At 44.0% G+C, this 13,603-nt stretch overlaps 1 protein-coding gene across 1 annotated transcript; it reads left to right on the forward strand.

Annotated features, from left to right (window-relative positions):
* The first annotated feature begins 5,763 nt into the window (after positions 1 to 5,763).
* On the forward strand, positions 5,764 to 8,163 carry LOC117642361. Its single transcript, XM_034380447.1, has 3 exons — positions 5,764 to 6,089; positions 6,174 to 8,059; positions 8,101 to 8,163. Exons 1-3 carry the CDS (start codon positions 5,813 to 5,815, stop codon positions 8,161 to 8,163), a joined length of 2,226 nt encoding a protein of 741 aa, XP_034236338.1. The 5' UTR covers positions 5,764 to 5,812.
* The last annotated feature ends 5,440 nt before the right edge of the window (positions 8,164 to 13,603 follow it).

Here is a 13,603-nt window from a genome sequence, read left to right on the forward strand (position 1 = left end):
AGATGGGGACTTTAATTACCTTTCCAACGAGCTAAATGTCATTGAAATCGGACAACTTTTGGCCCAAGAACCGTCGATTTTTTGAAGAAAAACAACTGTTAAAATAGTTTTAGGATTTTGAGTAAATTTTAAAAATTGACTAAGACTATAAACCTTTGCAGGAATGGACTTCTGTACGTAGAAATAAAGAAAAATTTCTGAACAGGTGTCAGGGTGATATGAAATGAGAGAATCGCTGTAATTGGCTGAGCGGTAGCGAAGCCCGTTACTCCAGTGGGGTTAAAAAACTTTTTCTGTCTGTGTGTGTGTGTGTGTGTGTGTGTGTCTGTGTGCACTACTCCTCCTGAACGGCTCGGCCGATCAGGCCTTGATTTTGCAGGGTCATTAGGTATGTCCTTGGCTCGCCACACACCAAATTCAGCTTTCTACCTCAATCTATTCGGTCATATAAGTCAAAAAACCCTTAAAAAACGGCAGAAAAAATTTTTTTGGGTACTTTTAAATTTTTGACAAGTTCCCTATCGTTTCCTATGTTTTGGAGGGTGCTGATGATGAAAATAGAACCCATTCTGACCCCCGACTTAAAGTTAAGTTCCATTAGTGAAGATTTTGATCACTCAATTCTAATTTTTGTGGAGATCACGCTTATACCCACGGTTTGACTAGGAAAGCCGCCTGCCAAAGGCAGGCTAGCGCCGCAGGCCAAGGTAGGTGTACACGCCAGGCGTGGATTGTCGAAACTGGCGCAGCATCGCGAAGCCTGATACGACAAGACACGGTCTGGCGTACACCTACCTTGTAGTCTAACAAGTCATCTAGATAAGACAAAAAATTAGGAAAATTTCTTGATTAAAAAAGAAAAAAGAATTTTAAAACTCAAAAGCATACTTAGTGTTTTCTATGTTATTTAAACTTTGTAGCAAGACTTGCTTGGAGTGGCACTGAACATCCAAGAGTAAAATACTTAAATTCATTAAACTCGAGTCTTTGAAACTTAAAATGATGGAAATTCAAAATTAGTAGTCGTTTAGGTAATTGACTGCAGATCTTCGGCAGTCCTTTGCACATGAATCGACATTGATATTCTAAAACAAATCTTGAACAAGTGACACATAATTTTGAGAGTGAAAAGCCATTATCTTGGAAGTGCGTTGGGGTGCGTTAGGACGTACCCCAGCTGCCACCGCCGCAGCCGCCGCCGCGTAACCAAGGGTGAATCCAGGGCCCGGTAACTTCACGTTAAGTGTTACAGTTACGTTACAAACGACATAGAAAGGCACCGTTACACAGCGTTATTTAGGCGTCTTTCCCCCCTTTTGACAGAGAGAAGCTTCCCTTCGCATTCAAACTTCCAGTAACGCATCTATAATGCTGCGTAACGCGAGGGGTGAATCTCTAGTGTATTCATGTGTACACATTTGCCCGTACTCAGTGTACTCACAAGTTTAATAACAGGAAAAGTAGCAATATATATCGGCAACTTTGGCCCGTCCCGTACATTAACAAATGTGTGAATTTCGCCTTTGTTAAACCCTGACGGGTTTGAACCTGAGTCTGGGGTCAAAATAGATGTTATTTTCGTCATCAGCGCCCTCAAAAACATAAGAAACAATGCAAAAACTCGAATAAAAGAATGTTCAAAATATACCCCACTGGGATTTGAACCCGGGTCCAAACTTCTCCGATTCGCTTGAAACTGGCACCGTTGGTTTTGTCTCGTCGCCCCGATTCCAAAAATACCCCTACATGCCCTGCTAGCTGTATCCGTTGCGAAAATCTTCCTCGACCCCATGTAGACCATGATGCACCTGCAGCAGCGCCCCCGGGGCTCGGATCGGATTTGCTGCCACCGGGCGGTTCTTAGGGTCACCCAAGGAGGCTGCATACCAAATTTGGTCAAGATCGGACCACGGGAAGTCCTCGGACGAACGAACGAACGGACGGACGCACAGCATGCATCATACTATATGCCCGTCCCTCCGTCATTTTTTTACAAAAAAATAAACGGGACGGGCCAAAAAGGGTGAAATTCACTAGTTTTTCGACCGATTTGGCGTTGAGTGCCGTTTAAAACGCTTTAAAAGCCTAAAATTGTTAGCTGAGCGATAGCGAAGCCTGTTACTCCAGTGGGGTTTAAAAGTTTTTCATGTCTGTCTGTATGTCTGTGTGCACTACTCCTCCTGAACGGCTCGGCCGATCTCAGTGAGATTTCGCACACTTGTTGGGTATAGCCTTGGCTTGGCACACGCAAAATTCCATTACCCTACCTCAATTGGTTCAGTTTTTATAGCCGAAAAACACCTTAACAACGGCGAAAAATCTAGTTTTCTGCAGGCAAGTTAAGCCTCGACAAGTTAAAAAGTAACGGGGGTCAAGATCGGGTTTTATGGAGATGAAGCAACCCTATCTAGGATGAAGGGGGAAGGAGGGCGCCCGCTAGCATGCAACATGTTGGGAGTAACCTACAACGGATAAGCCATTACCTGCCGAAGGCGGGCTAGCGCCGCAGGCTAAGGTAGGTACGCCAGGCGCGGATTGGAGGAACAGGCAGCGAGACATCGCGAAGCCTGTTACGACAAGACGCGGTCTGGCGTAAACCTACCTTGTTAGTTGACAGAGCTGGATGTGAAATGGGAGAATCGTTGCGCTCTGAAGTGCCGTTATCCCTCAAATTACCAAATGTAACTTTGATGAAAAAATCTTAAAATAAGGATCAAAAATCTTCTAATATATTCCACAAGTCGAACTTTTCATTGAAAATAAGATAAAAGTCTCAGGAAATCAGTTTGGACCGGCAAAAACCTCACTTCCGTTAAGAAGCAAAGTAAATTATAGGTGTGTCTCAAGTTACCCCATATGACGGGGTAACTTGAGACAACTTTAGAGGCCCATGACTCTCATTTTAGGTCACCCCCAAAAAATTCATGGGTTCCAAACCGATTGTAGTCATGTGAAATTAAACATAGTTAGGATTCAGGTTGGTGAGAGCAGTTTTGTAGACACACGGTCCAAAAAACGTGAAATATTGTCTCAAGTTACCCCGGTTTACGGTACCTTGTCGCCGTGCTCCTCCAGTTCGGTCAAATAACACAAGGTAGGTTTACGCCAGACCGCGTCTTGTCGTAACAGGCTTCGCGATGTCTCGCGGCCTGTTCCTCCAATCCACGCCTGGCGTACCTACCTTGGCCTGCGGCGCTAGCCTGCCTTCGGCAGGCATTGGCTTGTCCATCGTCGGCGACTTCTTTCTTGTTGCACACTGGGGGGCTCGGCCCCCAGACCCCCCCGCATTCTAGATAGTGTTGTTTCATCAACAGATATCACGATCTTGACCATTGTAACTTTTTAACTTCTCGAGGCTGGGGGGCTCCGCCCCCCAGACCCCCCTTTCTTCAAGACAGAAGTGATCTGCCTGCAGAAGACTCGATTTATCGCCGTTTTTTAGGTGTTTTTCGGCTATAAAAACTGAACCACGTGAGCTAGGATAGTGAATTTTCGCGTGTGCCGAGCCAAGAACATACCTAATAAGCCTGCAAAATCTCAGCCAGATCGGCCGAGCCGTTCAGGAGGAGTAGTGTACACACACACACACACAGACAGACAGACAGAAAAAACTTTTCAACCGCACTGGAGTAACAGGCTTCGCTATCGCTCAGCCAACAATCCTATGAGTCCGGAGTTACTACGCACTGGCCTCAGGCCTGCCAACTCACACTGGCCTGTGCGCACGGAGTCTCGCCGGGCAGGTGCACTCTTAAAAAAATTAACTGAAAATTTTTATTTTTTTGTCTGAAGTAGATATGCAGAACATCCTACTGAAAAATCAGACTAAACCTGGTCTGAAATTTTCAGACTAACATAAGTCTTAACCTCTCAGGCAGGTCGTTTGCTGAAAAATTCGGACAAAATTTTCTCAATTTTTAGATTGTTTTGTTTTAAAGTGGCAGCAGGAAAGTGTTCCTATAACTCGGTGAAATAATAATGTTTTCATCCGAACCTTAAAGGAGAGACGTACTCCACGGGACCGTCTAGGAAAAAATACGATTTCAAGAAATCCTAGGAGTCACGAAGTCAATTTGGGTGGGAGTGTTGGGAAAGCAAAAAAGTTATGTAAAAGGTAGGGGGTGGCTCAAGGGTAGCTACGAACGGCAGTGGTACCAATGTGGTTGAAGTGCCACCCGTCATATTTTTTCCTTGGCAATAAAGAGAAATGAAAATGCCGGGAAATTCGAAAAGTTCTATTGCTAATGTATTCCACAGTGATCTGACAAAGGAACATCTTTGAAGTCCATCATTATGAAAATTTTGGTAGCAGAAAGAAGGCAGTAAATTAATTTTCGCGGGTTGGCAACAATTTTGTCAGCGTCTGCGCCCTTGCGAAAATCGCGAAGCTGAAAACACGAGTATAGTCGCGAATTAAAACCACCCCTCCATTGTTGCTGACGTTGAATTGTTTGGCTTGTTTCAAAAGGCCACGTTTCTCTAGTCATGTTTTCTTCAATTCTGTGTGATAGTTCTCACTCACAACGTAGCAACACCACGACGGTTGGCTTGACAAACTTTATAAACTCGACAGGGATGGTCTCGAAACGCGGGTGAGTCTTGTTCGAGGAACATGAGCACTGAAAGTCGCGAGGTGGAGCGAAGTGATCATGGTGCTAACTGAATCAGAAGTACCAACAAACCTGGCTAAAAGGAGGAGCTACATGACCAGCTTATTCAAAAAGAGACTAAAAGTCTTAAAGCGACTCTTAAATTACATTAAGGAAAGATAATTCACAGATGCATGACGAGTGGATACGCGCAGGAAGATGCCGCGGCACCGCCGATCGGAGCGCCCCCAGCGGCAGTGGTGGGGACTGGCGCGGGGCACCGTGAGACTGTGGCGCCCCTGGCGGACGAGACGGGAAGAATGGTGCTTTCAGATTCGCGCGAAATTTCAAACTGGCGCGGGGAAGGGAACACACCGCTTGAAAAAGGAGGGAACTAATCAAGTTGGCAGAACAAAAGAAGTGAGTAGCAAAACAAATGTTGGGGGAAAGCGCGCGATTATCGGTCATTTCTGTTCTGTCTGTCAACCTGTGAAGATGTCGTCAAAGGAAGCATGTTCACTGTGAGTAACAACACTGGCAGCCTTAGACTACTTTGATCATTTTTGGCCCGTCCCGTTTATTTTTTGTAAAAAAAATGACGGAGGGACGGGCATATAGTATGATGCATGCTGTGCGTCCGTTCGTTCGTCCGTTCGTTCGTCCGTTCGTTCGTCCGAGGACTTCCCGTGGTCCGATCTTGACCAAATTTGGTATGCAGCCTCCTTGGGTGACCCTAAGAACCGCCCGGTGGCAGCAAATCCGATCCGAGCCCCGGGGGCGCTGCTGCAGGTGCATCATGGTCTACATGGGGTCGAGGAGGATTTTTGCAACGGGCACAGCTAGCAGGGCATGTAGGGGTATTTTTGGAATCGGGGCGACGAGACAAAACCAACGGTGCCAGTTTCAAGCGAATCGGAGAAGTTTTGACCCGGGTTCAAATCCCAGTGGGGTATATTTTGAACATTCTTTTTATTCGAGTTTTTGCATTGTTTCTTATGTTTTTGAGGGCGCTGATGACGAAAATAACATCTATTTTGACCCCAGACTCAGGTTCAAACCCGTCATGGTTAAACAAAGGCGAAATTCACACATTTGTTAATGTACGGGACGGGCCAAAGTTGCCGATGTATATCGCTACTTTTCCTGTTATTCTATAAAATATTCTCTTGTCTGGTCTCAGGTGTCCAGCTACATATGCGCACAAGAAGACCTTGTATAGGCATATGCGATCCAAACATGGTGTGGATCCAACTGAGTCAAGCAGTGAGCCTAAGAAGGGAGCGACTTGTTACGTGTGCGACAAAGTGTACTCTAGTGTTTCTGCACTCAACCGCCACTTAAGAGTCCAACACCACCTCAGTCTACACACAAGTCGCACGAAACTGCTCTGTCCCGAGTGTTCGGCCGAGTTTCCAAAGTCCAGCAGTATGGACTTACACTTGGAACATGGTCATGGAATTGAGTTATCTTCTTCTCACATTAATTTTGAGAATATGGATGGTAAGGATGATAGGACTGTTCACTTCATATTGTTTCACAGGTACTTTTATTGATTGCTTAAAAAAGAAACCTTTTTCCTGACAGATTTCTATGCTTGGAAAGAGGAGACGGAGAGGAAGACTCACTCTTTATTTGTAAAACATGAAGGAACGAAATCAGTAGAGGATGGTGACCGAACTTATTATTACTGCCATCGATCAGGTCACTCAAGAAAAATGCAGGATCCAGACCGCATCAGGTGGAAGGGGTCTCCAAAGACAAGCCATTACTGCCCAGCAAGACTAACTGCAACAGAATCAAATGGAAAAGTATCGGTTATCTACAAAGAAAAACATGTTGGTCATGACTTCAATTTGGGTCATTTGCGTCTCTCAAAAAATCAAAGGGCCATCCTTGCTGCCAAACTGCAATCGAAGGTTAAAATGGATGACATTCTGGACGAAGTAAGAGACAGTGTGAGTGAAGAACATGGACTAACAAGAATGCACCTGCTTGAGAAGCGTGACCTGCTCAATGTAATTAGAGAGTTTAAACTAGATAAGAACCGAGCTCATGATAATGATGCCTTTAGTGTTGAGTTGTGGGTTGCAGAACAGCAAGAAAAGAACCCGAACATGGTAGCCTATTACAAAGGCCAGCACAAACAAGATCCATCTGAAGTGCTAAGAGACGAAGATTTTATGATTGTATTAATGACAGAATATCAAAAGGAGCTCGTTCGAAAGTATAGCAGTGACAAAATCCTTATCGACAGCACTCATGGAACGAATAACTATGACTTTCAACTGACAACTCTCATGACTGTCGATGAGTATGGAGCTGGCTGTCCAGTAGCATTCTGCATCAGCAACCGCATTGATACTGAGAGCATTGGAGTATTCTTTGAAGCAGTTAAAAACCAAGTTGGCAGAATCAAATGCAACGTCTTCATGTCTGATGACTACCCAGCCTACTATAATGCATGGGAAGTCGTGATGGCCCCAGCAAATCACAGGTTGCTATGCACATGGCACGTTGACAGATCCTGGAGGACGCAGCTGAAACAAAAAGTTAAGGAAAACAAAGCTCCTGAAGTATACAAAGGATGTAGAGTGCTTTTGGAGTGTAAGCAGGCTGAAGACCTAGAAGAGCTGGCAGAAAGCTTCATTCAGATGTGTGAAAATGATGAAGAAACAAAAGAATTTGGTAAATACTTCAGGCAGTACTATGCAAACCGCATTCCCATGTGGGCCTTCAGCTTTCGCCACAAACTTGGTTTGAACACAAACATGTACCTGGAGGCGCTCCATAAAAAACTCAAGTACTGCCACTTTGATGGGAAGGCGAACCGTAGGATGGATAACTGCATTGCCGCCCTTCTCAAGCTCAGCAAGAACCTCATGTTTGAGAGGCTAATTCGACATCACAAACAAAAGCCGACTTCCAGAATGCTTGCCATAACAGAAAGCCACAAGAAGAGCGCAGAAATAAAACCAGATGCAATTGAGCAGGTACATGATGCTGAATGGCGAGTAAAATCTCAGTCATCTTTAAGGGGGCCATACGCAGTCACCTTAAATGAAGACCAGTGTGAAGGCTGCCCACTCCAATGTCCTATCTGCCAGATATGTGTCCACCAGGTCTCCTGCACATGCGAAAACCATCTCATCGGATTAAACATATGTAAACACATTCATGCAGTCATTGGTCATTACAAATTAAAATCACAAACACCAATCAACATCACTATTGAAGAAGCAGAAGTTCAGTCCATTACAAAAGAATCAGCTCACCAGCAAAATTTCAGGGATGGGGTTTCAAAGGCTGCACGATTGAAGTTAACCATGGAAATGGCTGCAGGTTTGGCACTTCAGGTCCATGAAAGTCATCAGGATGAGGCCATTTCCGGAGCGGATCGACTTGTGAAGCTTCTCCAGAAGCTAATTCGAACTCAGGGGGAAGATACTAGCAAATTAGGCAGCTTTCAAGAGGTAGCACGACATCCTGCAACAAAAAGAATAAGTCCTCAAAGAAAATTCAAATCAACCAAGAAAATAAACAAGAAGCCAACAAGAGCCATTGTGAAGCCGGGTGATGGTCAGAAACTTCTGTTGGAAACGGTATTAAGAAATAATGATTTTCACAATAGAGACGTCCTTAGTATTTCTAGCCAAATGGAGACTGATCATGTATATTAATGTTATGATTGTACACCTTTCTAAGCATGTTTTTAGTTTTAGAAATATATGAGTTCATCTTTTTACTTTTAGATACATTTTGTATGTATTCACTGTTATGACTTGAGTTTAGTCACTCAAAATTTTTATAAATGTTCATGTTTATTCATGTTTATTATTGCTTTTATGCTCATTACTATCCACTGTGTTGATTTTAATGAGTTGATAATTACTACATGTTATAGTTACTACATGTTACAAAATTGGGTAGTTAATTTGAAGTAAAGTATTTGAGTAAAGAAGAAGTGTTGTTTCATTGTTTATTAACTCAAGAGGAATAACTGAAAAGAAAGGTTAAGTACAAGGGTTAAGTAGAATCACAAATGTGAGCAAACTTCAATTAGAGCAACAATAGTAACAACAGTAGTCACCTTAAATTCCGCAGCAGTGGGGTTCAGTTGTCGAGACAACGCGCAGAGAGAGAGACTTCTATAATACTTTAATACTTTAAAGTCCGCACAAATGTTTTTTCCACTTTTTCCGTTCCGACCCACCCACTTAGTCCTTCGACCGCCAGGGGCGCCACAGTCTCACGGTGCCCCGCGCCAGTCCCCACCACTGCCACTGGGGGCGCTCCGATCGGCGGTGCCGCGGCATCTTCCTGCGCGTATCCACTCGTGATGCATGTGCACAGGTACGCAGTTAAATGGCTCAATTCACTCTGGTTTAAAGGGGAACAATAATTTTAAACAAAACAACAACAAAAACAACAACGAAGCGGTGCGGGATTGGTGCGGGACAACTTCATTAAAAGTCACTGGCCGGCCGGCCGATCCAAATGGCCACGTTTGAAATGACTCCAATTCTATTGTTGCATCTTGGCTACCTGCAGTCAAAGAAATTTTTCATTTCGAACGTGCTTTTTCAGCTTTTGGAGTAAGCTGTACAGACCCAAAAAGAAGCTCCGCTATTGGTCCGGCTCGGCTCCCCCCACTCCCTTTTTTCCTTTGACGAGTCGGGTTTTGCCATGGAAACGGCGATTTTGACAGCAATTTTCACAAAATTGGCCACCAAATTCTTAACCAGATTTCAGCATCAGAATCAGCGTTCAAAGTTCTACAAGTCTACAAAATCTCATTAAAATCGTAAAGAAAATTTCCGAAATGCATAAAGGGCCACACAAATCGAATCTCGGGCCGGCTGAATCCTGGGTATACTATAAGGCTATTTCGTGCCTAAAAATTGAGTAAAGGGAAATGTCCTCAAAGTGGCACTCTTCCCTGCACTCATCTTGAGCTGGCCTGACGCATTTAAGGAAACGACGGCACGAAGCCAACCGTGAGAGGTAATTTTAAATGTCAATTGTTAAACTCACGCGTTTGCTACAGATATAAATTTGGTACGGGAGCGAGTGTTTCGTCATAGCCAATTGAGTAATAGCTATTTCGGGTTGGAAATATTGAAAATTTTAGAGAAAAAACGTTTTTAACAACAGTTGGCTTTTTACCGACACTGGCGCCACCTAGCGGAGAGTAAAATGCTTTCGTTTTGTCTTAAAGTAGTTAGTCTAATTTTAAATAAACGTCAGAATTGGTCGAGAGTAGGCTCAAATTGAAGATGAGAACGTCCCGAAGACAGCGCTGGCCAGAAACATGCCCGTTTCCATGCTCATTTTCGAACTATAGCCCGTTCAAAATTGCTAAATTAACATGGGCTCTTATTGGAGACTTGAAAAAATTCTGATATCTCCGAATGCAGACGTTAATGGTCAAAATGCTTCGGTAGGAATATTTTATAGAGCGCAACGAATCAACAGGTTGAAAATGAACTTCAGCCGTACAGAAATAGAGAAATAGCAAAAAAGGAGGCTGAAAGAGGCCGAATCGGCTGCTACTGGGCTGCCGCCGCCATCTCGCCCCGGAAGCGGCTCGTGGCGCGCGGTTCGAGCGTGGCGCTGGCAGCGGGACGGCGACACATTCAAACAGTGAATTGAGTTATGCAAGTTATTTTCTACCTTTTAGTTTGAGTACTCTCGATCAATTTTGAGGTTTGTCACAATTTCCTAAGAAAAAATACTGAGCAGAATTCTGAATGTAAAGGTTTCCCCCCTTTTAAATTGCATGTCCGCCAGAGATGTTTCCGGGTCGGCAAAGTTGCCAACATTCCGATCGCAAAGAACGATAGACGCGGCGTTCTCTTTGCAGGTTTCGTGAACATTCGGGTTATAAAAACAAATGGAATTGCATTGTAAAACCATTTCGTCTGAAATAATAACTGTGTCAAGGTGCAAAAATTGTTTGCAGCAACGGATCAAGTTTTCGTCACTTCATCGCCGGGAATTGGCCCCAGGTCCAAAACTAGTCAAGTGCAGAACTAAACTGTATTTGTATTATTACAAAATGTATTAATTGTCCCGAAAAAAGGTGCTCATGAAGCAAATAGCGCAAAAAGAAACACTTAGAATACTGCTCAGTAATTTTTTTTACCATAGGACATGCTTAATTAATTTCTTTAAAGTGTCATGTGACACTCATTTGACTCGGCTCCAAATCAGACTAACTACTTTAAGTCCCCGAAACGGAGTCGGATTGAATAAAATGTAAGACTGATTGTGAGTTAACCAAATGTTAGAATTGACTTAAGTTGTCAAATTTTCATTTTTGTTAGAACATATGTTAGAAAGTAGTCTGATTCCGAAATTCAGACTCTTGAGGTCTAAAAAGTCTGACGCAAGTTCATCTGAATTAAGAGAATGGGTACAAAATCGGGACTCTTCGAGTCTGAACCAAGCTTTCAGACGAAGGGTCCAAAAACTATGACAAAAACTCCGATTTTTTAGACGAAAGTCTGATTTACAGATTAAGACTGCTAAGTCTGACAAAATTGATCTGAATTTTCAGAATTTTTTAAACAGTGCGGACACCTGGCACTTTTGTGGATCTGGTGCTTTTGACGACCTGGTTGTTTTGTCCCGACCAACGCTCAGCTTATGAGTAGAATTCAGCCCTTTATTTCCGATCGAAGGTTACATTTGTGCAGGTATCCTTGACTTTTTTAGAGGTCTGTCATAGCGTTATTAAAAATTGGGGTTATAGTTTGTGATTTTTGAGTAAAAAGTTATTTTGTAGCTTCGAGAAATTGTTCAATCTTTTCAAAGCTTTATTCTTTCATCAATGCGTTATACATTCCCTTTACCCTTTGACATATGACTTAAAAAAGTTTCTTCATATGTATTATGTTAATAATGTCTGCATTGGTGCAGCGCCTCCAAATTTGTTGAGATTTAAGAGCTTACAAAGATATACATAAACTGCAAATCTTTTACAACAATTGAATCGTTAAGAATTGGAAATTCTTCGCATTAATTCTTTAAATGAAATACCATCGTTTTCATCGGCGTCTTCTTCGTCATTGTCACCCTTGCCGTTCAACGGATCGGTGATGACTGTAATGACAGCCTTTGCACCCGGCTTGTCGGTGACAATCTGCACGGACGCTGTGTAGGTGGTGTTAGGCTCTAGCTTTGCGATCGGGTAAGAGTAAAGGTCTTTCTGCTCCTCCAATGGAATGTCTTGAGATCTAGGAACAGGCTTGCTGACATCAGTTGGCTTCAACTCTACTCGAAAGAAACTTGACTTTTCGTTGAAATTTAAATTGGAGGGCAGGGACCACTGCAAACGAAGGCGACGACTCTTCACGCGACTGGCGCGGAGATCCTGGACTTGCTGTGGCGCTGAAAGAATCCAAATAAAACGATTGCAATTGACGCACTTTTATTTCCTTAAGAGGTAGGGCGTAGTCTGCGTTGCGTAAACAGGTCATAAAATGTGGAAAAAAGAGAAAGAAACTTTATTGGCTGAGCGATAGCGAAGCCTGTTACTCCAGTGCGGTTGAAAAGTTTTGTCTGTCCGTCTGTCTGTCTGTGTGTGTGTCTGTCTGTGTGTGTACACTACTCCTCCTGAACGGCTCGGCCGATCTGGCTGAGATTTCGCAGGGTTATTAGGTATGTTCTTGGCTCGGCACACGCGAAATTTCGCCATCCTAGCTCAACTGGTTCAGTTTTAATAGCCGAAAACACCTAAAAAACGGCGAAAAATCGAGTTTTCTGTAGGTGGACCTCTCCTGTCTGGATGAGAGGGGGGAGCCCCCCAGCCACGACAAGTTGAAAAGTTACAAGAGTCAAGATCGTGTAATTTGTAGATGAAGCACCTCTATCTAGAATGAAGGGGGGGGGGCGCCCCCCAGCATGCAACAGTTCAGAAGTAACTGATGATGGACAAGCATTGTCTGCCGAAGGCAGCCTAGCGCCGCAGGCCAAGGTAGGTACGCCAGGCGCGGATTGGAGAAACAGGCAGCGACACATCGCGAAGCCTGTTACGACAAGACGCGGTCTGGCGTAAACCTACCTTGTCAATCAAAACCAACGATTGTAGAAATACGAACACAATGGCATGAATCACAAACCTCTGCAGACCTGTCGTTAAAGTAGTTTCACACTTAAAACTGCACTACACTGAAAAAACCAGAAATCAGGCTTGTGCGCTAGCTTAAAAACGAGTTTTACAAACAGGTTCAGATTTCCTATTTATTTGCTGAGCGATAGCGAAGCCCGTTACTCCAGTGGGGTTGAAAAGTTTTGTCTGTCTGTCTGTCTGCGTGTGTGTGTGTGTGCACTACTCCTCCTGAACGGCTCGGCCGATCTGGCTGAGATTTTGCAGGCTTGTTAGGTATGTTCTTGGCTCGGCACACGCGAAATTTCACTATCCTAGCTCAACTGGTTCAGTTTTTATAGCCGAAAAACACCTAAAAAACGGTGAAAAATCGAGTTTTCTGCAGGGAGATCACCTCTGTCTTGAAGAAAGGGGGGTCTGGGGGGCGGAGCCCCCCAGCCTCGACAAGTTAAAAAGTTACAAGGATCAAGATCGTGTTATCTGTAGATGAAGCAACTCTTACTAGAATCAAGGGGGGTCTGGAGGGCGGAGCCCCCCAGTATGCAACACGTAAGAAGCAACCGACGATGGATAAGCCAATGCCTGCCGAAGGCAGGCTAGCGCCGCAGGCCAAGGTAGGTTTACGCCAGACCGCGTCTTGTCGTAACAGGCTTCGCGATGTCTCGCTGCCTGTTCCTCCAATCCACGCCTGGCGTACCTACCTTGGCCTGCCGCGCTAGACTGCCTTCGGCAGACAATGCTTGTTAAGGGTTTTTTGAAAAGACGACTTTTTTTAAATGTATACCGGCCCACGCGGAAAAAGGTTTCCCTTTTATGTTAAAACTATCCTTGGAACAAGGGGAGCCCGATCAAAAAATGCGTAGGGGGCGCCCTACCTTTTTTAAGTTTTAATTTCGGCGTAGTTTTT

This window comes from Thrips palmi, unplaced genomic scaffold (genome assembly GCF_012932325.1).
Source record: "Thrips palmi isolate BJ-2018 unplaced genomic scaffold, TpBJ-2018v1 HiC_scaffold_16, whole genome shotgun sequence".
Taxonomy (NCBI): domain Eukaryota; kingdom Metazoa; phylum Arthropoda; class Insecta; order Thysanoptera; family Thripidae; genus Thrips; species Thrips palmi.

Coding starts and splice junctions, on each gene's coding strand:
- LOC117642361 (XM_034380447.1), top strand. CDS start 5,813: ATGCGATCCAAACATGGTGTGGATCCAACTGAGTCAAGCAGTGAGCCT. Junction 6,090..6,173: donor TAATTTTGAGAATATGGATG/GTAAGGATGATA, acceptor TTTTCCTGACAG/ATTTCTATGCTTGGAAAGAG. Junction 8,060..8,100: donor AATTAGGCAGCTTTCAAGAG/GTAGCACGACAT, acceptor AAGTCCTCAAAG/AAAATTCAAATCAACCAAGA.